This window comes from Moschus berezovskii, chromosome 8 (assembly GCF_049115385.1).
Source record: "Moschus berezovskii isolate FMDL1 chromosome 8, NW_MosBer_1.0, whole genome shotgun sequence".
Taxonomy (NCBI): Eukaryota; Metazoa; Chordata; class Mammalia; order Artiodactyla; family Moschidae; genus Moschus; species Moschus berezovskii.
This window is the reverse complement of record NC_142467.1, coordinates 108,675,953-108,699,705: the sequence shown is the minus strand read 5'-3', so window position 1 is coordinate 108,699,705 and position 23,753 is coordinate 108,675,953. Positions and strand designations below refer to the sequence as shown.

The 23,753-nt window shown below is 49.1% G+C and overlaps 2 protein-coding genes across 2 annotated transcripts in view; one reads left to right on the top strand and one right to left on the bottom strand.

Moving 5' to 3' along the window:
- Positions 1-9,434, bottom strand: part of SNAP47 (synaptosome associated protein 47) — a 61,862-nt gene extending 52,428 nt beyond the window's left edge. The window contains exon 1 of the mRNA XM_055431302.2: positions 9,131-9,434. Within this exon, the coding sequence (XP_055287277.1) occupies positions 9,131-9,277 (147 nt within the window). The 5' untranslated portion in view covers positions 9,278-9,434. The remainder of the gene's footprint in view (positions 1-9,130) is intronic.
- Positions 9,435-9,501: 67 nt separating this feature from the next.
- JMJD4 (jumonji domain containing 4) lies at positions 9,502-14,670 on the top strand. The gene is made up of 6 exons (XM_055431303.2): positions 9,502-9,996; positions 10,228-10,393; positions 12,392-12,517; positions 12,821-13,088; positions 13,642-13,788; positions 14,224-14,670. Exons 1-6 carry the CDS (start codon positions 9,732-9,734, stop codon positions 14,524-14,526), a joined length of 1,275 nt encoding a protein of 424 aa, XP_055287278.2. The 5' UTR covers positions 9,502-9,731; the 3' UTR covers positions 14,527-14,670.
- The last annotated feature ends 9,083 nt before the right edge of the window (positions 14,671-23,753 follow it).

Sequence of the window (23,753 nt, the reverse complement as noted above, 5' to 3'; positions counted from 1 at the left end):
ATATATACATATTTATATATAGTTTTATATAGTTATAGGTAACAAAGGTATACTATTCATATCTACAGTTTGCATTTACCAATGCATTTTTTTCTTTTTTTGGACACGCTGCACAGCTTGTGGGATCTTAGTTCTCCAACCAGGGACTGAACTCAGCATTGAGAGTGTAGAGTCCTACCCACTGGACCAACAGGGAATTCATTACCAAAGCATTTAAAAGTCATGAATGACAGATCTGAAACAGCCTTTGTAGAACACTCAATCCGACCCTCTCATCATATAGATAAAGAATATAAGGCCAAGAAAGGATGAAGACTTTCTACAGGGTCAAACCACAAGTTTTAAGTCCCCTAACATACTATGCTGGGCTGCAAGTAGAAAAGAAACAACATCATCCTTGGTTCACAGAGCTTAAGAGTCCATTGGAATTCTATAAACTTCCTCACTGAGTTACATTCTAAAGACTCAAGACTCTTCAAAGTAATTACTGTACTACATGCCACATCACACAACACAAGGCTGGAGAGCAAAAAAGGGAGCAGCTGCACCTGAAGAACTTGCACTGACTTGAGAATCCCAATCGTAAGGAAGAAAGTGGCTCGAGATTCAGAAGAGCATCATCAACTATGAAGTCAGTTAATGCGGGAAAACAAAACACCCAAAGCTCATAGGTTACAGGCAAAAAGAGATGTAAAGGAGTCTTAATTGGACCATCAGTTCAGTTCAGTCGCTCAGTCGTGTCTGACTCTTTGCAACCCCATGAATCACTACAGTGGCATCTAACTGGTCTCCTGCATTTGGTGCTCCAAACCACCACCTGCTGCTGCTGGAACCTTCTTTCCAGAGTAAGAGAGGCCTTACCCATCCTCGGCCTCTCCTCCCCTCTTTCTACTTCGTGGGGCCGTACAGAACTCAGGCACACTTTCAGTACATGTAAACGGTAGGATGGCCGCTTGTTATTAGTCAAAAACAATAAGCTAGCAGTCAGCAAGCTCTCAAAGGGCAATGGTCATATTTTACTCATAATCCTAACTCAGGAAATACTTTGTGACTGAATGAGTGCAACAGATACTCAAGGTTTATGGTATCTGTCCAGCTGTGACCCTCAGCATAGTTGTGGTCAGTGCTCAGGCTGGCCTCACCCTACTGCTTAATACTCTCCATACAAGGTGTGGACATTACTGAGAGGTAATTCTTCATGGTGTTTCTCCATATATTATATCAAAAACTGGTATGAAATTTTATGTCATGAAAACTGTCCAAGAATATCTTCCTGTGAACTGTGGATAGTATCTTCCTCCTGGCTGAGAGATTTGTTTCTTGACCAGGATAGTAAGTTAGTGTCCCCTTTGAGGCAAGGGTTAGACAGGTTTGCTAGCAGTCCCCTCATAAGTTATGACACAAACCCATGGAATGTGCAGCATCCACTTGGGCCTTAGAATTTAGGGGGCAAAAGGGGCAGATGTACACAAGAATCCTGCTGTGCTACACACAACAGGTCCTTTCTCTCTGACCAAGAGCCGCCTGTCTTCTTCCACATCTGCAAAACTAAGGCAGGTCCACTCTTAAACCTATAAGAAAGTTTCAGATCCTTCAAGATTCCCGGCAGTGATGTGCACCACAAGAGCATTCTAACTTTGGGGTACCGGTTCTTCATACCAGAATCTCTATTAAAACCAAGTATTTAGGAAGTAAACTCCACAAATCAACTCTATCAACTCATAACACCCTAAGATGTTTCTATTTGACTTAAGGGAATCAAGACCTTCCCCAAACTTTAATTCATTTTAAAAATAATTACACATAAAGCTCAAAAACAGGAGTCAGAATGGTAGTTATAACCAGGGAGAAGAGCGGCCCTGAGGAGGACTCTGTGATACTGGTAATGTTCTGTTTCTCGCCCTGGGTGTTTTCATTTTGTGATAATTCAAGATGTGTGCTATTTCTGTTCTTATGATTTGCTTATTTTTCTGCATTAACACTTCAGTGAAGGATTTACTAAATATTTACTAATAAAATAAAATTTCATTAAAACTTAATAATAAATGTACGTACACATGAGAGATGTACCAAAACTAAATTTCAGCTGGGTACCACAATTTCAAAAACGCCTGAAATCACTGCCTTGGGCAGCAGAGCATCTGGAAGACTACAACACAAGCCTCTCAGACAGACAGCAGCCGGTGTGCCCACCATCTGCGGATGACCCCTCCTGTGTGTGACATGGCCCTCCTGCATCCACTTCCTGATCTGGAAATGGAGGTAACTGCACCCATCTCACACTGCAGTGGTGAGGCTTAGCTGAGCCGATACGTGAAAGCTGCTGACAAGAGTACTTGGCACCTAATATATGCTATAAGTGTGATTATGGATACCACGGAGTATCTACAGAATTCACTCAGTTCATCTATTAGGTGTGAACAATCTACAGCTTTCTCTTGATCCCATTTCTTTAATGACCGTGAAAACACCACTCTGCTCAGAATCTGTTGTTTGGTCTCATTAGTCTTCACCATCTGATCAGAGCTGGGAACAGACAGCACCTGAGCAGAAAAACAACCATGACAGTGAAAAGGAGAAGGAAGAGAGAAGAACATGCGCAGCACACACAAAGTTAAGGCGCCAAAACAGCTTGATTCCATTACGAGAGAAATAAACTTACCTATGTTAATCAAACTGAAGCACTTTCCAAATATATTCTAGAACTTCTCTTAATCACAACAGCAAGGGCTTGCCCAAACTTCCCAAATACGCGTATGTGCCAATCAAGCCCTGTTACAACTACAAAGCAGTCCAGTTTACTAGCTCTGCTAATTACTAACACCTGCAATTAGGACAAGCCTAGAAGAAAGCTGCCACACTAAGGATGAGAATTTTGTCATCACTACAAAATAAGACATGGCACTTGGAAGTAATAAACATAAAGGTATCAGGGCTGGAGGGATCACAGAGATCATCTCCAATTCACTTCATTCAACAAATGAATGAGCACAGTCCCATCATGGCAAAAGCTCTAAAAGTCCACTGATACGAAGTTCCTGGAGGTCCAGTAGTTAAGAATCCGCCTGCCAATGCAGGACACACAGGTTCGATCCCTGGTCTGGGAAGATCCCACATGCCACGAGCAACTAAGCCCATGCACCACAACTACTGTGTGCCTGGAGCCCATGCTCTGCAGCAAGAGAAGCCACTGCTATGAGAAGCCTGTGCACTGCAAGGAAGAGTAGCCCCCACCCCCCAAATCACAACTAAGAAAGCCCACACACAGCAAGAAGACTCAGTTTAGCCAAAAATAAATAAATAATTTTTTAAAAAATTGAAAGTCCACTGATGGCTTTCAGGAGTATTAGCATCTTCAAGAGTTTTCTCTGAGTGTCAATTCTGAGAAAGCAATAGCCTTAGGATCTACATATTTAAGGAGACATGAACCCAAGAATCCATCTTCTTAGCCAACATGATGATGAATGCCAGACCAACTCTAAAAACACACTGAACAAACAAACAACCTCATACTCCCAACTTGGCAGGGCTCTGTAAATGATCCAGGAAATCCATGCTCTTATGTCACTGGAAAGCTAACGAAGATCTCCTCAGCTGTTTGAAACTCCTGACCTTCTGTACCAAAGACTGGTGTCATCTTCTTTGCAGGTTTTATCTGTGAGCTCCCTCCCGGCACACGCTGGGATTGCGGAGAAGCACAATGCAAGGGGCAGAGCAGTTGGGAGGGTGCCTTTCCTCTTAAACAGCGGTTCCCACTAGACAAAGGGAACTGCAAAGCCAAAGGGTCTTCATCAGACCTCGCTCCCTAGAAAGGACACTCACCCAAGCACTCTGAAACAGACATAAAACAGACTACAGAGCATCGCTTGACTGGGGCCTCTCACAGGACAGGGAAGCAAAGGAGGTGCAGACCTTCAGCCTGTTATGACTGACACATCTGCCGTCCTTCCTGGGTAGTAAGGACCCTGGCAAGCCACCTGCACAACCCGCTAGCACTGTCTTCCAGTGAGGCCACTGGGCAGTCATTCAGATGTGAATAAGAGAAAAGATTTTTACTCTGAGAATTAGGGGACAACTAACCCCAACAATTTAACCATGTTTTTCAGTATTTCCACATCCGAGACAAGGTGCCTCTGGCCTTCATCACTAGTGTGCTCACAGCTCTGGTCAGGCTCGCAGCTCGGACACTGGCAGGACCCTGGTCCTTCTGACTGAAAACAGCCTCCTGCCACTTGGCCACTCTGCCTGCCACCAACTCCAAGAGAGCTGATGAGGGGCCAGATCTTGTTTACTGCTCTTCCCCATACTTACGAGTTTGATTTAGCATGAAAACTGAATTCACATTAACAAATTACCTGACCTGAGCTGTCATTCCTGAGTATGTACTCTGGGAGGTATTCCTTGAACAATGAGATGCACAAATTCCCCGAAGAATTATTGAGTCTGGCATTGCAGCATTCAAGGAACCATGCTATAGTTCCAATGCCAGCTCCTTCACAAACTTTAGGACTGTGGAAAAGTTATTTCACCTTCTGGGTCTCTGTTAACCATTAAAATCACTAAAAGACCCAAGAACAACAGCAGCTCTAAACTATTCTAAAATTCAAAAAGAGAGAAAAGAGGAAAGAAAATTCAAGAGAACAAAAACACTTCTCTTTCCTGTAGTATACAGAAGAAATATGAGGAAAGTACTTAGGTTTGACGAACACCAAGGAAAAAGCAAAAGGAGAAACCTGTGGCCACAACTTTTCCTACAACAGATTTCCATGGCAGCCTTCCAATCAGACCAAAATAAATGACGATTAAGTGGAAGAGCCAAAGGAACAACATTCCCGTGTGCGCTAGAATGACCCCACAGACACCCCCCCCTTCCCCGCAGCTGAGGACTCGGACACCACACCTGTCGCTGGGCGTCTGCCTTTCCTCTCTCCATGCACAGTTTGTGGGAAGCAGTGGCCCCACTCCCTCAAAGACCAGGTTCTAGTTCTCTTGATCCCAACCTCCTCCCTCTCCAGCAGCAATAACTTCTCTGTCCCTTCACCACTAGGAGAGGGCATGCTTTTTTCCCCCTAAGGGCCAAGTAGTAAACATTTTAGGCTTTGTGAGCACATGGTCTCTGTTAAACTATTCTGCTGTTGCAGACTATAAGTAGCCAGACAATCCCCAAAGTACACTCACTGCTCCTCCAAGAGAGTCCCAATGCGTCCCTGTGCTTGGCCACCAGCCAGGAATCTCCCCCTCCAGACAGGCTCCTGTCCCCACTGCTCACGGACACTTCTCAGCCCAGGCCTCCAGGTGGCCACACATCTGTTCTAACTTCTGTGCAACACACCTGCCCACCTCCTGAGAGACATCATGTCTTAGATTCTTGGATACCATGCTCCCCTGGTCTCCCACCCGCTGGAGCCTATTTTCAGTCTGCTCTGCTGGTTCTTCCTCTTCTACCTCACTGCTAAATGCTGGAATCACCAGGTCACAACCTTGGTCCTCTTAATCAATACTCTGTTCTTAAGTGAATCAACACATTTTCATGGCATTAAATATACCTTCCAGCTGTTGCCTGGCAAACTTTCCTGTCCAGCCCAGACTCTCTTGAAACTTGAGTACTGCCTGGGCATTTCCACCTGACCATCTAATAGACATTTCCAACTTAGCAAGCCCCTCCATCTGCTCCTGCATTTCAGTGAAGGCAGTGCCAGGTGAGTTCTCGCAGATTCCCTCTTCCTTACCCCTCTCAATCCATCAGCAAGTCCTGGCAGCTGTATCTCACACCTGCCCTCTGCACTCCCCACCCCCACAGCCACACCACTAGGCAATGCTGTCACTACTCTCCTGGACAACTTCCCAACTGACCTCCATGTTTCATTCCGCCCCCACCACTCATTCTCTATCCGGCAGCCAATGTGACAACCATAAGACAAAATGAGAAAATGTCCGTCTTCTGCTGAAACCCTTCCCCGCATACCTTGAGTAAAGCCACCAGCTAAGTCAGGTAGGCTTCAGTAACTACAGCCACACCGCCCAGCCCATTCTGTCCCTCAGGGCTCCACACCTGCTGCTCTTAGGACTCTGAAAGGCCAACTCCACCTCACTCTCCAGGTCTCTGTCCCAGTGGCATTCTCGCCTCTTCACCAAGCACAGCACTCACGACAATCCCAAGAGCCTGTGAATGTGTTTACATGCTGACCAACTGGGTCAAAACACTGGCGAAGGCAAACACTACAAGGAGGGCGCCTTGGGGACAACACTGGTGCACCACAGGAACCCAGCGAATATGGCACGAGGGAACTACAAATCAGATGACGTGAGAACACCAGCTGTGTCCACTGGGGACGGTTTTCTTCTTTCTATATGCTAAATTAGGTCACCATTCTATGTCAAGTTCCCAGAGTCCTTATTTGGTCCTCGCCTGCTGTAAGCTGGAACCCACATCTCCAGTGAAAACGCAACACACCTGCTGACCATATGGAGAGAGCTGAATTAGGGAGGGGACGTCATGGCAAGGTACCTCAAGAGTGTCTGAGACTAATCCACACAGTGATGCTCTTGGGGAAGAAATGAGCGGTCACAGGGACTGAACTTACACACACTGCAGTTAGTATAATGGATCTCTTTTAGCACTTCCATCAGACCTGTGTCCTGGAGTAGACTCAGTATCAAGTAAACACCCTATTTTTAGTTAATTTCCAATGTAACAGACCAAGCAACATTTTACACACCTTCCAATAACTTCTGACCATAAGAAGGATTAGAGTCAGAACAGTGGGAACAGTGTCTGCAGGCACCAGCGGTCAGTCTTTTCCATTACCTTCACCTCCTGCTCCTCAGAGGCTCCCACTTTCAACCTGGGAGGTTTGGGGTGTTTCACTGCAATAACACAGCCTATTCACATGGCATGCACCATCTTCTTAACTTCTCAGAGCCGAGAACTAGGATTTTATGTTATTCCCATTGCATTTCCTACAAATGCTAACTTTTAAAATTCTCCTCCTGTTATTTTTCCTCTGGCCCTCTGTGGGGTGTGTCACTGGGATGTGATAAGGCAGGCCACGCTCCCAGAGCTGATTCAAGTCTCGGTGCGGCTCAGCAATGTGCATCCCCCAACAGCGCCCAGGTGATACCAGGGCTGTTGTCAAGGGGCCTCGGAGGAACACAGACCTGTGTTCCAGTCCCAATCCTGTTCTCAACAGCTATGTCAGAAACTCGTGCATAAATGGTGGTAACAGGGTTAACACTAGAGAGCCATCATACAACTAGAGAAAACACAGGACAAAATGCCTGGCCCAGGGCAAATGCTCAAGAAAGGAGACATTCTCTTCTACCCTGAGCTACTCGTTCAGTTGCCCCAACAATCCTGGGAAACATGGGGACCTGCTGGCCTAAAGCGTCCCCTTACTTATAAAACTTAGTCGCAACCACAGAGCTTCAGAAGCTGGAATTCTGGAATTCTTCCCAGGCAATGTCTATCTGAACTCCATATTTCCCTTATGACGCAAACTTTGAACCATATTTCCCAAATCTTTAGACAATTATGAACATTCTCCTTCCCATACTTTTCCTATTTGCCTTCCATGATCTGCACTTACCACAGCTAAAATCAAATAACTAAGGAACATCCAGTCAATATGTGGCAAAAAAAACTGACAACTGTTCATGCAAAAGGATAACATGCCTGGAAGGGTAATTCTGTATCAAGAAACAAAAAAATGCTCATCTCTGGATGGAATTAAGGGTGACTCTTTTTCTCCATTTTAACTTGCCAAGGCATTCTAACTTTCTGCCCAACACTGGCCCAATGAAAAATTTCACGGCTTGACCATGTGAGGTACAATAAGACAGGCTGGGCAAAGCGCACAGTGCCCAGAATCACACAACCCCTCACACTGCTCTGCTTGCCACAAACTCTCCACCACCTGTCCCATCTTACCCACGTTCTCAGCTCCCACTTTAGACCCCTCCTCCACCTGGACTTCAGGCTCTCCCTAGCTCACTTTCTTCCTAGTCCTCCCTTCTGCCTTACCCCACTTCTGGTCCCTGCTGTTCTCCTGCATAAGCTTTAAACCCCTTGGAAAGAGTCTCCACCCCCAAACCCCTCTCCAAAGCTCAGAGCCCCAGTATTCCCAGAGTCTCCCTTATGCCACCTATAAGGATAAACAAGATTACATCTTCACTGTTCAATAAAGGGGAAGGAGCTGCCCCTTCTCTACCCTTTGAGTGTTTCTTTTCGTCAGGAATGAAACAAACTCAGTGTTCAGATTTTACAGGGCACAGTCACCACCTGCTGACTCAGAACTGTAAATAAACAGGGACCTCCAGAACCCAGGCAGGAGTCTCTTGTCAAGCACAGACTACACAGGTGCATCTATTTTTTTCCTCAACGCGATAATAGAGGTCTTCACAATTCTTTCTCTGCTTTTTGCATGTGAAATGTGTGAAGTTCTGCCCAACTCTACTCTCTTGCAGATGCCTCAAATGTATGTAATCTGCTCACACAGTAATGAAACTGTTTTCTTCTCTTCCATACTGATGCGGGTAGATTTGAGTTGGAAGGACATGTATTTCTCCAACATGCTGAGACCTGGATATGTCATCCCCACTCAAGTCCCCCTTTTTTGTCCCTCATTTCAGGTCTGCTGGTATGCACAGCCTCGTATCTCCACACTTGAACCCCCACACCTTCACTTCAGACCCTCGCTATTCCCCCAGCATCCCCTCCAGGTTCCAACCACCCCCTCCAGGTCCCATCATCCTATCTTGGTCTACACATCCCCTCCATGTTCCCAGTATCGCCCTAGGCCCTCCAGCACTCCCCTAACCCCCAGAATCCCCACCGGCAAACTACAGCATTCCTTCCAAGTCCCCATCATCTCCCTAGGCCTCCACCATCTCCCTAGCCAAGGCCTCTCCATCCCCTCCAGGTCCCCAGCATCCCTTAAAGACCCCCAGCATCCCTCAGATCCCACCTTTGGCCCTTGTACCTCTTTGCTGGCCCTGCCCACATCCCACCAACCTTCCGCAGCCCTTGAAGATTGAGGAAGGAAAGAAGAGGAGTCCTTACCTCACTGGTAGCGTCAGGAGGGATTATGCAGGAAGGGCACAAGCCCAGCTGCAGACTGGAGACACCGCTTACCTGAGTCGCTGGGAAGACGAGAAAACGGCGAGGCTCGGGGCCGGGCACCGTTCGACAACCTTTGAAGCCCTGCGGTGCCCGAAGCTGGGTCGAAGCCGCTGCAGGCCGTGCCAGTACCGGATGCGGGCCGCAGCATGAAGCGAGCATGCGCGCAAGGCCTGGCTCGCCGTGTTTCAGGCTCCGGCAGGAACTCCGAGTGAGGACTCTTGGTTCCGCCTGACTGCTCTGGGACTACCGCGGGCTTTGCTGTCCGTACCTCTCGGGTTTCTCTCTGGCCGGCTGTGGGCTGTGAGCCACGGACCCCCAGAGCGTTTACCCCGGAAGCAGTTTTAGCAAACACTTCCTTTTTCTGCTCCCAGTTTAAAGAGCAGAGACTTGGGATGCGCAAGTGGGATTCCGGACTTCCGCCCTTCGCGGGTCCGCGGCCGGGAGGCTTCGCCGCTCTTTCCATCGTCCGCCCCAGCCCCTCTGTCCCCGCTGCCCCTTCGACATCCCCCGAGCCCCGCCCCGTCCCCAGCAGCCCTGCAGACTCTCCGTCCTCGCGCGGCAGGCGTCCAGCCCAGGTTACGCTGCACCCCACGGACGCAGAACCTGGCCCGGGATGGACAGGGAGACGCGCGTGTTCGCCGAGAGCCACTTCAGAGGCCTCGAGGGGCGTCTCCCCAGCAGGGCTTGTCTGAAACTGGATCGTGTGGACTTCATCGAGAAGCCGGACTCCTTTTCCTACGCCGAGTTTTTCAAGGGCTACCTGCTCCCCAACTTGCCCTGTGTTTTTTCCAGCGCCTTCACCGAGGACTGGGGCAGCAGGAGGCTCTGGGTGACACCCAGCGGAAAGCCCAACTTCGATTATCTGCTTCAGAACTATGGTAAGGACTGGGCAGGAACACCCCGGAGTGCAAGCACAGGCCTTGACTCTGACCTAAGTCAGACTGTGAGGGCGCAGATGAGGAGAGCCACAGAGGGCTTGAGGGAGGCAGGCCATGAGAAGAATTCAGTGGAGACGGTGTAGCAGTGAATTGGAGGGCGGACAGGGTCAGGGAGGATGGACAGGCTGGAGGACTCTCAGAAAAGTCTTGGGCCTGACCCTTTCCTTTCAGGAGACGTGGTTGTACCTGTTGCAAACTGTGGGGTCCAGGAATACAACTCCAACCCCAAAGAACACATGCCCCTCAGAGACTACATCAGCTACTGGAAAGAGTACATTCAGGGAAACTACTCCTCTTCACGGGGCTGTTTATATCTCAAAGACTGGCATCTGTGCAGGTAAAGGGGCCCGGAATACTGGCCACAGCACTGCTTCTCAGTTCTGAGTGAGCCCTGGCTGCACACAGAGGAACTGGGCTTTAACCCATTTAGGAATTTCATGTGATCTCTTCAACCTGGTTGAAAGTGTTGTTATTTCCAGTCACGGCCATCTCACTATGCCGTCACAGGCTTGGCTGCTGTGAAGAATGGGCCCGACAGAGGTGCATATGGCTGTGGTTACCCACCTCTTCGTTGTCAGTTTTGCCCAGAACCTTCCTTGTCAACTTCACCTTCATCTAACTGGCAGCACCCAGCCTTAGCCTGTCCTCTCAGGTGCCCCTGGGACCAGCCTCCCGTGTTCAATCCTTCTCCAGGTCAGGCCTCTTGTCATTCACCTTGTTTGCTGCCAATCTCCAGACTACCCTGCCTCAGGTCCTTCACTCCACTGCTAGGCTCACTAAAGTCCAAATGAGCTTTCCAGCGGGACTGTGTCCCTCCCATTTAAAAATCCCCATCACTGACGAGCAATGGCAACTGTTTAATGAGGCCTTCCAAGGTCTGTCCCCACCCACCGCACACTTCTTCCACCTGGAAAGCTTGAAGGATGTTGTCCTGAGAAACATCTCGCTCATTTGGGCAACCCCACCCCTTCTGTGGTGTTCCCATTCTCTGACATGGTCCTCGGGTTTTGTAGCCATTTCTCCTGCCAGGGTTTTGCTTTTCACAAGCAGAGAAGAGGTCCTACCCAGACCCCCACTCTCTGGCACAGGGCCTTGGCACAGAGTAGGTGCTCATTTAATAAATGACTGAATGATTGAGTTCTTGTTTCACTGACGCAGGAATTAAGACTCCAAAAAAAAAAAAAGTGAATTCAGGCCCTTGTGATTCCCAAGAGCAAGCCAAGAGAACATAAAAGGCATCAGCAGCATCCTGCTCACAGCTTGCCTTGTTACTACCTGCCACACAGTTTCCTACCTGGCAGACAGAAGCTAAGATGCAACCAAACTCTGGCCTTGGCCTCAGGGGTTCATATTCCAGCAGCCCAGATGGACTCACAGACTCAGACGCTCATGTCCTGTGAGTTTGTGCTTCAGATAAGCAATGAGTGGTCTTTACGTACTTATCCTAGAACCTTGTTCACTGTTTATTTGAAATTCAGTTTTGACAGAGTGTCTTGCATTTTCCTGGGCAACCCAAAAATAAAAAGACCAGAGGAAGACCTGCATCAGGTAGGCAGGGGTAGCCACAGGGGAGATAATATCTGAGCAGGGTTTTGAAGGGTGAGCAGGTGTCTGTTAGTGTACGGAGGAATCTGCGTGGTGTTGGGGAAACTACCAGTGGTTTGGTACCCTAGCATGGCCTCTGACCGACAGTGTTGTATGATTGTAGATAAACGTGCACTCTCCCTCCGGCTGGTTTAGAATGTTCCTGTATTTGGGATCCCATTGGTTGGGTTGTGGAAGTGAACCAGGAGAGTGAGGGACTGAGAGACAAGGCAAAAAGGACCTTGGTGTAGCTGGGCTGTCCTCATGTCTGGGCTTATGGCTTTAAATCTGCTTGATAGTCAGGGTCACTGGTGTGGGTAAAAAAGTGGAAGCTCCCAAATTCAGGAAGCCATCATGATGCAAATGACACATTTATAACCCCATCTCAGCCAGAGGCTGAAATCCTGGAATGGGTGTGGAAGAGGCCCTAAACATCTAGGTCACTACCTGTGCAAGTTGTCTAGGTTCTGTCATAGCACCCCAAAGCCATTTTATCTGCTTACATCTCTGGTTCAGTCATTTGGGCAGGGATCAGCTAGGGTCACTCAGGGCTGTAGTCATCTGGTGGCTGGGCTGTGGCTGGATGGTCTGAGGTGGCTCCAGTCCTGGTGGTTGGTGCTGACTCCAGAAGGTGGGTCAGGGTCATTCACATAATTTCAAAACTCTCATGATATTTCATGCACTCAGGATGTGGGTGCTGGGAGGTTGGCTTGTAGCCACTTATGCTGCAGCTTCATGCCACTTTCTAAAGGGACTTCTCGGCAGAAGGCGTGTTCACCCTGCCCATATACTTCTCATCTGACTGGCTCAACGAGTACTGGGATGCCCTAGACGTGGATGACTACCGCTTCGTTTACATGGGGCCCACCGGCACTTGGTAACTGCCTGTCTGCTCCCATCCACCATTCTATACCCCTGTCCCTGGTCACTCTCCTGAACCTTCCTGTTGGTCTGTTGGCTCTTGCCCAAAGCCTCTCAGAGATCCCTGTTAGCCAAATGGAAAGAGCTCCTGCACCTCCTTTGTGATGTTCTGGGGTTGGGGAGGTTTGGCCCTCCCACCTGGCTCACAGGCCAGGTGTGAGAACTATGGACCACTGAGGCCTCTGAGCCTGGCCAGTCTATTCAGAAGAAGCATAGCCCACACCTGAGCCACATGGCACCAACAGGAGCTCTTGCGCAGGTCGCCGTTCCATGCCGACATTTTCCGATCCTTCAGCTGGTCCGTCAACATCTGCGGGAGGAAAAAGTGGTTCTTCTTCCCACCAGGGCAAGAAGAAGCCCTGCGGGATTGCCATGGTGGCCTGCCCTACGACGTGACCTCCCCCACCCTCCTGGATAGCCGCCTACACCCCATGCGAGATGGCTGTGGCCCACCACTGGAGGTCACACAGGAGGCAGGCGAAATGGTGTTTGTGCCCAGTGGGTGGCACCACCAAGTCCACAACCTGGTAGGATGGCACTCCATACCCCACGACCTATGGCCCGGACAGGTCAGGGAAACAGGCCACGGTACTACACTGGGCTGACTCTTACCCCCACTCAGTTGGGCACTCTGGCCTGCCCAGCAGCTCTCCTTGCCTTCAGCACCTTCCTGAATGCATTTATGCAGAGTGGGCAGGCTGGCCCTCTGGGAGAGCCTGTGTATGGGATGGGGCAGGCCACGGGCAAGACTGGTGCTGCATGTAGCCTTGTTGGTTCCTGCATGCAGCGCTGCTGACGGCCCCCAGCCTCTCTGCCTCCCTTACATGTTACTTTCTTGGGTGACAGTGGGCAAGGGATCTGCACACTTGGGGTTGTCTCAGCCTTTGGGGAGCCCCACTATGGATTAATAATTGTAGATTAGGAAGATCCCAGCCCCAGCTCCCTCTTCTCTACTGGCTCCCACTGGGAGATAGGTGTGGCTCTTCCCAGCTGAGGAAGTCTGAGCAGATCTCAGGACAGGGGGAGGGGACAGTGCCCCCTGTGGGATCATGAGGACAGCCTGCACCCTGCCCCTTCCAGGAGGACACCATCTCTATCAACCACAACTGGGTCAACGGCTGTAACCTGGCCAATATGTGGCACTTTCTGCAGCAGGAGCTCAGTGCCGTGCAGCAAGAGGTCATTGAGTGGAGGGACACCATGCCTGACTGGCATCACCACTGCCAGGTGGGACAACTGGCCTGAGCAGTAGGGGGGCACGGGGTGAGCGAGGCTCACCACAGCTATGTAGGAGTGGGAGTAGGAGGTGGGTAGGGGGCCTACCTGGGCCAGGACCACTAGGCCAAGGCCGCAGTCAGGGAAAGGTGTGGAAAAAACTCCAGGACAGCTTGCAATCTAAAAAGAGGTGTGGTCTCTGAGGTCAGAGCTGCAGTCTTAGGGGCTCAGTGGCAACTAGGCCTACCTATGTGAGTGAGGGTCTGGGGCCAGGCTGCAGGACTCAGACCCATTTGATTACTGGCCGACCCACAGGTGTGTCTACATCCTCACGGACTGGACTGTGTGTCAGGGCCCTTTGTAGCCTAGACTTAGTATAGGGTCAACAGAGCTTTGCCCAGAGCTATGAGTGAGCAGCAGCTCACTGGCTGTTTCTTTCTGACCCAGGTCATCATGAAGTCCTGCTCTGGGATTAATTTCGAAGAATTTTATCACTTCCTGAAGATCATTGCTGAAAGGAGGCTTCTCCTCCTTGCGAAGGGGATGAGTCCTGGCCAGGTAGAGGGTGGCGAGGACACTGGGTTGGGCCCCCAGCAGGCCGTGTTTGACATTGGCCGCATCGCTGAGGTGCTGGAGTCCGTGGTGGTCCACCCTGACTTCCAGAGGGTGGACACTAGTACATTCTCACCGCGGCCAGAAGCTCTGCTGCGGCAGCTGGAAGAAGCTGTAGCTGCCACCACGTCCCTGTAGTGCATGCTCTGAGGACTGGGTGCAGCATGCCTTTGGAGGGTGCTGGAGGCCCAGTGTGGAAGGCGGTCATCCTGCTCCAGGATGCCTTCTGGAAATTCTTCTGGAAATAAAGCTCTGCCCTCCTGTGTGGCCTGGGACCTGTCACCTCCTTGTTGAACTGTCACTTCGGTGTCCCAGGCACAGTTCCTGCTCTTAGGGGTCTGGTATGTCCTGGCTCTCCTTTGGCATCCCTGGGGCCCTGGCACTTGTCCAGAAGGTTCAGGCTCCTTGTCCTTGTGAGGTTCAGCCAGGACTGGGAACTGGATCTTGTGAGGGGGTGCATGGAGAAGTGTTGGTCATTTGGACCCAGAGCAAGGAGGTTAGGAATGTGCTGGGGACTCGAGTGGGGGTGGCATATGGCCAGGTTTTCTTCCCCCCTCCTCCCCCCACCAGCCTTCCCTCAGCAAAGGCTAGCACCCATGCTGACAGCCTCCCATCCTCAGCAGTGCAGGGGCCCCTCTGCAGTAGCACCACATCCCTGCATGAATCCACACCTCTCCCACTAGAAGAGGGCCCTCAGTGTAGGGTAGAGACTGGAGCCCAAGGCAGACCCAAGACCCAAGGCCTGTGTCTCCATCCCACATTGGAATCACTGTTTAAATAGAGCGTTCCTTCCCTCTTCTGGCCTATGACCCTCTTCTCCCCAGCAGGATCCTGAGATGTCTGTTAGTCAGAGTTCCAGGCCTCATGTGCTGTCCTTCATGCAGATTTCCCAGATGTCATAGGTACATCATTCAGGTGCTCTTTGGGTCCTGGCAATAGGGCAAGGCAAAGCCTATCCCCCTCCTGCTTGCTATAGCAATACCTTTCCCCTGCAGAGACTATGAGGTCACCCCTGCAGCTGCACACCCAGTGAGGGAGAATGTCTTGTCTGAGGTCTCCCTGCGGGCCACGTAGGGCCCAAAGGCCAGCTGGAACCTGGGTCTCTTCCACACCTCATACACCATCCAACTTCAACTCATTGCACACCCACTATTGGCCATCTGAAGTCACTTTGCAGACTGAACAGCCGCTCTTTGTGCACTCATTCTGCCCTGTCCAGAATTTATCATTGCGCTCTTTTCACACTTGTCTGTGCCATCCAGTTTCCACTTGTTGCACACCTATGTTATATGCAGTAGTCACAGTTTCAGAATTCTCCAGAGAAATGGAACCAATAGAATATATGTAGAAAGAGGTGTTAAGGGCTGGTGAGTGAAATCTGCGTGATAGGCTGCAGACCCAGGAAAGAGCTGACACTGCAGTCTAGAGGCTGGAAACTCAGGCAGGGCTTCCAATCTAGAGGCAGAATTGCCTTTTTGGGAAACTAGGTCCTTTGCTGTTAAGATCTTAAACTGATTTGATGAGGTCTACCCACATTTTATTTTTTGGGGCTCCAAAATCACTGCAGATGCTGATTGCAGCCATGAAATTAAAAGATGCTTACTCCTTGGAAGGAAAGTTATGACCAACCTGGATAGTATATTGAAAAGCAGAGACATTACTTTGCCAACCAAGGTCCATCTAGTCAAGACTATGGTTTTTCCCGTGGTCATGTATGGATGTGAGAGTTGGACTGTGAAGAAGGCTGATCGCCGAAGAATTGATGCTTTTGAACTGTGGTGCTGGAGAAGACTCTTGAGAGTCCCTTGTACTGCAAGGAGATCCAACCAGTCCATTCTAGAGGAGATCAATCTTGGGTGTTCATTGGAGGGACTGATGCTGAGGCTGAAAGTGCAATACTTTGGCCACCTCATGCGATGAGCTGATTCACTGGAAAAGACTCTGATGCTGGGAAAGGTTGGGGGCGGGAGGAGACGGGGACGACAGAGAATGAGATGGCTGGATGGCATCACCAACTCTGTGGACATGAGTTTGAGTGAACTCCGGGAGTTGGTGATGGACAGAGAGGCCTGGCGTGCTGTGATTCATGGGGTCGCGGAGAGTCGGACACGACTGAGCGACTGAACTGAACTGAACCCACATTTTGGAGTGTCATCTGCTTAAAATCTCTTGAGTTGAATGCTAATTTTAAAAATGCCTTGACAGCAGCATCCAGACACTGCCATTTAGCCAAATAACTGCACCATGACCTAAACACACTGGCGCATAAAATAGACCATTGTAATTACTCCTCACGTATTCACTGGTCACTCTGCTTCATCCAGTGCCTGGTTCTTACATGCCCACTCAGACATTCACCAGTACCTCCTTGCACACTCACTGTGTAATTAAAAAGCCAGTGACTGTCATTTGCAGGTCACTTTGCACATCTGTTTGCCATCTGGAGTTACTGCATACTCTCCATGTGCAGTTCACCAACCAGTCTGTGTGTGCGTCCCACTTTCACTCCAGTACACTCTTGTAGCATTAACAATCGCTCCTCCCATGCTCACCATCAAATTTTCTATTCTCACACACGACTGTATTCTAGTCTATACAGCCTTACTGCACACACACTGTGCAAGACTGCACACACACTGGGGCCAGGTTATCAGCTGCCCCTCATGCCCCTCACTCTTCAGCTTCCCCTCCTACACAGCCATTGTGTGCCAGTTAACAGTGCTTGCACACTCACTGCAAAACAACTACTCTGTACATTTCTGTGAATTTATCAGTCTCTCCTTGCACATTAATGCTGCACCATCCACATTCATCAATAATCAACTCTGTTATGGTCATTATGTGTTCAACCATCATTTGCTCTATCTTGCTCATCCTGTGTCTTCTTGCACTCCCACTTACATTCAACAGTCACTTGCACAAATCCTTTAGGGCCTGGTGAGCCCTACTGTGTGTCTGAGTGACAGAACCATCAGGAAGGAAAGGGTAAGTCAGAATTGCCCCACAATTCATCTGTTTCTTGCCTTTAAAGGCTATATATTCAGGGGAGGGTATTGAAAATACGTGACAGTATAGTCTGAAGGCTGTGTAGGATCCCAGGGGCTCCCTCACTGTGCCTGACATTAACCCTTTAGTTTCCAATCCTAGGAGAAGCCTCAGGAGGGCACTCAGGTGAGGGCAGGGCAATGTGTGTTTCCCATCCAGGTTGGAAGCAGTCTAGTGTTTAATTGGTAGAGCTGTGTCTGTGCTGTCCATGGATTGTTGGTCCTGGTGATATACCTCCTCCCTGCCTATCAGGCTGCATCTTTCAGCCCTTCTTACAGGAAAGGTTGATATCTCCATGACATAACCAAGCCTCAGGCAGAGAAGAGTGGCCATGGTGTATGTGATATGGGACTGGGGACCATCTAGGACATTTCTGCATTAAAAGTTTGTAGGGCACTGCAGGAGTGCTGGGAATCCTTGTACACAAGCAGCAGGACTGCTGGTAGAATGACATCACAAATCTTTCCCTGGATAAGAAATAAGCAGGAAAAGGAATCCTGAGGTCAGAGGAGTCTTCCAGTTTATGTAAAGTACCGACCTTGAGAAAGTGGGGTGATGGAAAATCTTGCCTGCCCTCAGTTTGTTTGCTGATAACCTTCCTCTGCCTTTTTCTTTTCCATGCTGTATGCTTTGTCTTTTTCACAAGTTTCTCCACTTAGGGCTTACAGAATTGCAGAGTTTGACCAACAGTTTCCTAATTGGTGGTCAAAAGATACCTCAGTAACAGAAGCAGAAAGCTCTTCCTCCATAGTGTAGAAATCAGCCATTGTCCTGGGGTAGGAAGTGATCCTGGCAAGAGTTAACTTTTAAAGATGCCCACATTTTAGTGGTTGTTCCTATGCCTGTGAAAATACCTTCAGCTTCCAAATTCCCCAAGTTATGAGGGGCTTTCTCAGCTCCTTGTCCAGTTTAATGATACTGAAACAAACCTCTGTGAAAGATGGACGTGGACCTGTCCTTCAGAGAAGATAACTGATGCTTCTTTCTTCTTCCACATACAATAAACTGATGGCCCTGAAAGACTTACTGAATGAGGAGTGAGAGTGCCTGTCTCTTTTTAAACACCAAGAAACGAAAGAATCGCAACTCCTAGGCTATAGTAGAAAATGGGATTTTAGTACAATATTCAAGTGTAGCTTTGGCTATTTACAACAGTAGTAAACTTTTTCACCTTTTATACAAAAAAAGCAGTTACTCTCTCACCTCCTCGGAAATGTTCCCACTGACCCCTTCTCCTGTGGTCTCGTAAGGCCTTGGTGCTTGGCACTTGCAGTGGCACCAGACAGCATCAGTGGGATGAAGGTGAAGAGCAAGGTATGCGAAGTGGGGTCTCTCCTCTACTGCGGTAGGGGAGTGGGTAAGACCGTCTCTCTCAGTTGGCCTTGATGCTGGAATCTCTGAGGTTCCATCTAGCCTGAGAGAGTGGAGGGAGGTAGGACCAGGATTCCTGGGGAGGTCGTAGGCAGGTGTGAAGCAGGAGAGAGCTGCAGTCCTCTGACCCAGCGGGTGAGTGAGGTTCTGGGGAGCCTGTGGGCACAGCTGGCAGTGAGTGGTACCTGTGAAGGGCACTGTACCGAGGGCAGTATCTGGCAGCAGGCAGGGCACTGTGCCCGTTGGCAGTACTCGGCTAAAGTTAACTAGCCTGGTTCCCAGAGAGCAGAAGGCACCTACGGCAGTAAAACCCGTGGGAGGCCAGGTTAGCCTCTGAACTGCCCAGCCAGAAAAGAGGCTCTGTGGTGAAACAATCCTGGAGGTGGCTTGGGCTGTCAGGGTGGAAGCATGGTGTCTGGTTGACCTGGGCCACTTCAGTCTGGAAGTTCTTAATTCACTCTGGAGAGGGTGATCCTGAGGCTGGCCACTGTCAGGAGTCAGAAGATGCCCTTTTTGAGCCAGAGAAAGAGCAAAGTCAGGCTAAAAACTAAGAGCAGAGATGAATATAATAAGAGAACAACGTAACAATGGAGAAAAATAACAAACTAAACGTTGTTTCTCTGGAGAAATGAGAAAATTGACACACATTTAGATAAATTGACTAAGAAGAATGGAGAGAAGACTCAAGTCAGAAACAAAGTTGGGGTTGCTCAGAATGACCCTGGGTGTCCCATCCCTGCAGCTGTTGCTTTGTTGAGTACAGTGGGTACAGCCCATCCCACTGGTAAAGTCAGTGCTCTAATCCAGACAAGAAACCAGAGTACAAAACACAATTTTGGATGTCATCAGATAGTGGTTCCCTGGGCCCTTCACGGGGCAGAGGAGTGGGACATGCAGACTCCAGGAGTGGTGAGAAGGACCTCAATCCTCCCTTATCTCCGTATTACCTTCCTCTGGTCCTGGACATCCAGTTCACTCATGAGACCTCACCACACCTGGACAGTAAACCTAACTCCACTTCCAAATGAGGACCCCAAGCCTCTAGCAAAGATGGTCATGTCTCTGGACTTAACTATGTTATGAATTACATCTGGTCTTCAATCACCCATGCCCTCAAGCCATTCTGCTTGGAGGATTGCCGGTGTCCTCAGCACAGTGGACCATCAGTGGAGAACAAAGTCCAAAAGATACTTCTGACTTGGGGTCACTCCATGCACCCAACTTATAGAGGAGGAAACTAAAGATTTCTGTAGCCCCCTCCACACTAAGGGATTTTGCTCAGATGCCTGTATCAGTAGACACAAGACCCCAACAACAAGAGTTCCAGGTGCCTGTATCAGTAGACACAAGACCCCAGGCATTGTCCTGTCCAGGATGCTCTACAGTGTCCCATTCCAGAACCCTGGGGGACCTCTGCCTATCAGCCTGGTATCACTCCCCCTCTGCATGCTGTGGGCCTGTGGACCCGCTGCTAGGATATTAAATGTCCCTACCCCATGAGAGAGCTTCCCCAACCTCTTCTTCCTCTTATCACCTTCAAGTGTCTGCGCTTCCTCTGCCTCCCATACTTACAGTGCCCACCTGGAAGTCTCTGTGTGTCCTGGAAGGGTATTGGAAGGAATATGGCCCATTAAGGAGAGGGTGAACAGGGAGCCCATGGGAATGGTTGACTAAGGGTATCAGGATAAGAGTTAGGTGTAAGAGGTTGGGATTAGGGATCAAGTGTAGGACATTAGGGTCAGGGTCAGTATTGAAATCTGGATCAAGATTAAGATTTGAGTTTCTGCTTGGGTTTCGGTTTGTAATTGGGTTAGTGGGTCAGGATCAGGATGTAGGTTAGGGTCAGAATTAAGAATAGAGTAAAGGTCAAGCTCAGGGTCAGGTTTTGGCTTTGAGCCTAGGGTTAGGATCAGGATAAGAGTCAAAGTTTGGATTAGGTTTTAGATTTGGGGATGGATTGAGGGTTAGGGATTTGAATTAGGGTCAGGGTTAGGTTTAGAAACAATGTTCAGTTCAGTTCAGTCACTCAGTTGTGTCCGACTCTTTGCGACCCCGTGAATCACAGCATGCCAGGCCTCCCTGTCCATCACCAACTCCCGGAGTTCACTCAAACTCATGTCCATTGAGTAGGTGATGCCATCCAGCCATCTCACTCTCTGTCGTCCCCTTCTCCTCCCGCCCCCAATCTTTCCCAGCATCAGAGTCTTTTCCAGTGAATCAACTCTTCGCATGAGGTGGCCAAAGTACTGGAGTTTCAGCTTTAGCATCAATCCCATCAATGAACACCCAGGATTGATCTCCTTTAGAATGAACTGGTTGGATCTCCTTGCAGTCCAAGGGACTCTCAAGAGTCTTCTCCAGCACCACAGTTCAAAAGCATCAATTCTTCGGTGATCAGCTTTCTTCACAGAAGCAATTTTGAGTCCTTATAAATACTTCACACATTACAGAATATCACTTCCATTAACACAACACTGTTTGGAACACAGCTTGTAAATAGCTTCTAGAAACACCTTTATTTCAAGTCCCTTAAATACTTCACTACAGGCATTATAGAATAGGTAACACTTCCATTTACTGATGGAACACTATACCGATTGCAGATTTCAGTGACTGTTTAAAAACCATTTCAAGTCTCAAACATTTCACCACATGCATTACAAAACAGGTATTATTTAATTCATTGAAAGAACACTGTGCTGAAGGCACCTTGCAAATAGCTTGTAAGAAACATCTTTATTTCCAGCCAAGGTCAATCTGAAACAACTATTACGGAAGTTAATTGAATGGCAACTCAGAACATGAGGACAAGTCACTGATACCTCAGACAGACAGCTAGTCAACCCACAAGGTAGTCATCCCAGGCCAAGGCTGAAACACTTTAGAAAGACAGGTGACTGAGCTGGTAGCCAGGAGCTTGAGGCCAAGTCTAGGATGATCGGGTCAGACAAAAGGTCAACATGGCAGCTTAATGACTGAGGCCAACTCCAGGACTCCTGTGAAGGACAGCTAGTCTGGCACATTAGTATTAGAGGTCAAGTTCAGGATGCCTGAGACTTTAGATAGGTTGTTAACATGGCAGCCTGAAACAAAAGACCAAGTCTGGGACACCCTGGAAAGGGCTGACCAACCCAGCAACCTGGTGGCCAAGGCTGTTTGGGGTGCCCAGGATGAACAGCTCTTCAAACCAGACGACTAACATCCAAATCCAAGTCTGGGAGGCCTGGGGAAAACAATTGGTAAACACAGCAGCTCAGTACCCAAGGCCAAGTCTAGTACACGTAGGACAAAGAGCTGGATGATCCAGCACCCAAGATCAAGTCTGAGGGGCCCAAGACATACAGATGATCAACTAAAATCTGGCACTAGAGGCCACGTCCAGGACACTGGTTGACCAACAAGTACAATGTCCAAGGGTAAGTTCAGGAAACCTGAGATACCAGTGATAGCTTGACTTGGCAGCTCAGTGCCCAAGGCAAAGTCTGGGACCTTCTAAGACACATGAGACATTCGAGATGAATAACAAGTCACCCCAGCAGCCCAGTGATGTCAAGTCTGGGATTCCTAGGATTGTCAGCTGGTTTACTTGACAGTCTAGTACGCTAGGCCAAGTCTGAGTACTAGACATGGGGTGCCTGGGATTCATATGTGGTTAATCCAGAAACTTGACACTTGAGGCCAAATCCAGGATGCCTAACAAGACAGCTAGTTACTTGACAGAATGGTACCTGGGACCAATTTTGGGATACCTGGGTCAAAGAGTTGGTGGGCCTGCCAGCCTGGCACCAGAGGTCAATCTAGAAAGTCTGAAATGGACACTTGATTGACCTGGAAGCTTGGAATCCAAGGCCAAGCTCAGAACACCTAGGATGAATAATTGGACAGTTCAGTAGCCTGGTGCCAAGTTCCTGAATGAACAGCTAGTTGACTTGGCTACCACCCCCCAAGGTCAAGCCTGGCTCTTCTAGGATGAATATTAGGTCACCCCGGCACCCAAGGCAAAATCTGGGATGTCTGAAAAGGACAGCTGATTGACTCTGCAACCTGGAGCCTTAAGACTAAATCTGGGACATCTAAAATGCCTGAAATAAACAACTTGTTGATCAGGCAGTCTGGCAACCAAAGCCAACTCTGAGCCACCCCAAACAGACAGCTGGTCAACTCAGAAGCTCAGTGCTTGAGGCATAGTCCAGAAAACCTTGGACTGACAGTTGGTTGACCCAGCATTGCAACCATGGAGATCAAATCAGGGACCTCTGCAAGGGACAGCTAGTCAACATAGTAGGTCAACACCCTAAGCCAAGGCTTGTTGTTGTTCAGTTGCCGAGTTAACTCAAACTCTTCATGACTCCATGGACTGCAGCACTGCCTGTCCCTCACCATCTCCTAGTTTGCCCAAGTTCATGTCCATTACATCAATGATGCCATCCAGCCATCTCATCCTCTGAAGCCCTCTTCTCCTTCTTCCTTCAATCTTTTCCAGCATCAGAGTCTTTTCCAATAAGACAGCTGTTCGCATCAGGTGACCAAAATATTGGCCAAGGCTGGGACCTTACAAATAGCAGTTTGACTTGGCAGCTCAGTGTTTGAGGCCAGTCAGTGATGCATGGATATCACTAAGTTGGACAGATGTTCAATCCACAAGCTTGATGCTAAAGGCCAAGTGAAGGATTCCTGAGATGAATAGTTGGTCACCCCAGCACCCTGGCATTCAAGACCAAGACTGGGAAACCCCGGTCAGACAGCTGTTTGACCTAGTAGGCCATGTCTGGGATGCCACAAATTAACAGACCCAGAAGCCTAATGTATGAGGCTAAGTCTATGACACCCTGGGTGAGATAGGTGGATGATGTGGCAGACCAATGCTAGAGGCCAAGTCTGGGATCCTGGAGGAACACTTGGTCAACCTGACAGTCAGTGCCAGAGGCCAAGTCATCTAGGGATAGACA

Excerpts from the sequence above, each read along its gene's own strand:
- JMJD4 (XM_055431303.2), top strand. The coding sequence starts at position 9,732 with ATGGACAGGGAGACGCGCGTGTTCGCCGAGAGCCACTTCAGAGGCCTC. Across the intron at positions 9,997-10,227 it reads TTATCTGCTTCAGAACTATG|GAGACGTGGTTGTACCTGTT; the intron begins GTAAGGACTGGG and ends CTTTCCTTTCAG. Across the intron at positions 10,394-12,391 it reads AAAGACTGGCATCTGTGCAG|GGACTTCTCGGCAGAAGGCG; the intron begins GTAAAGGGGCCC and ends CACTTTCTAAAG.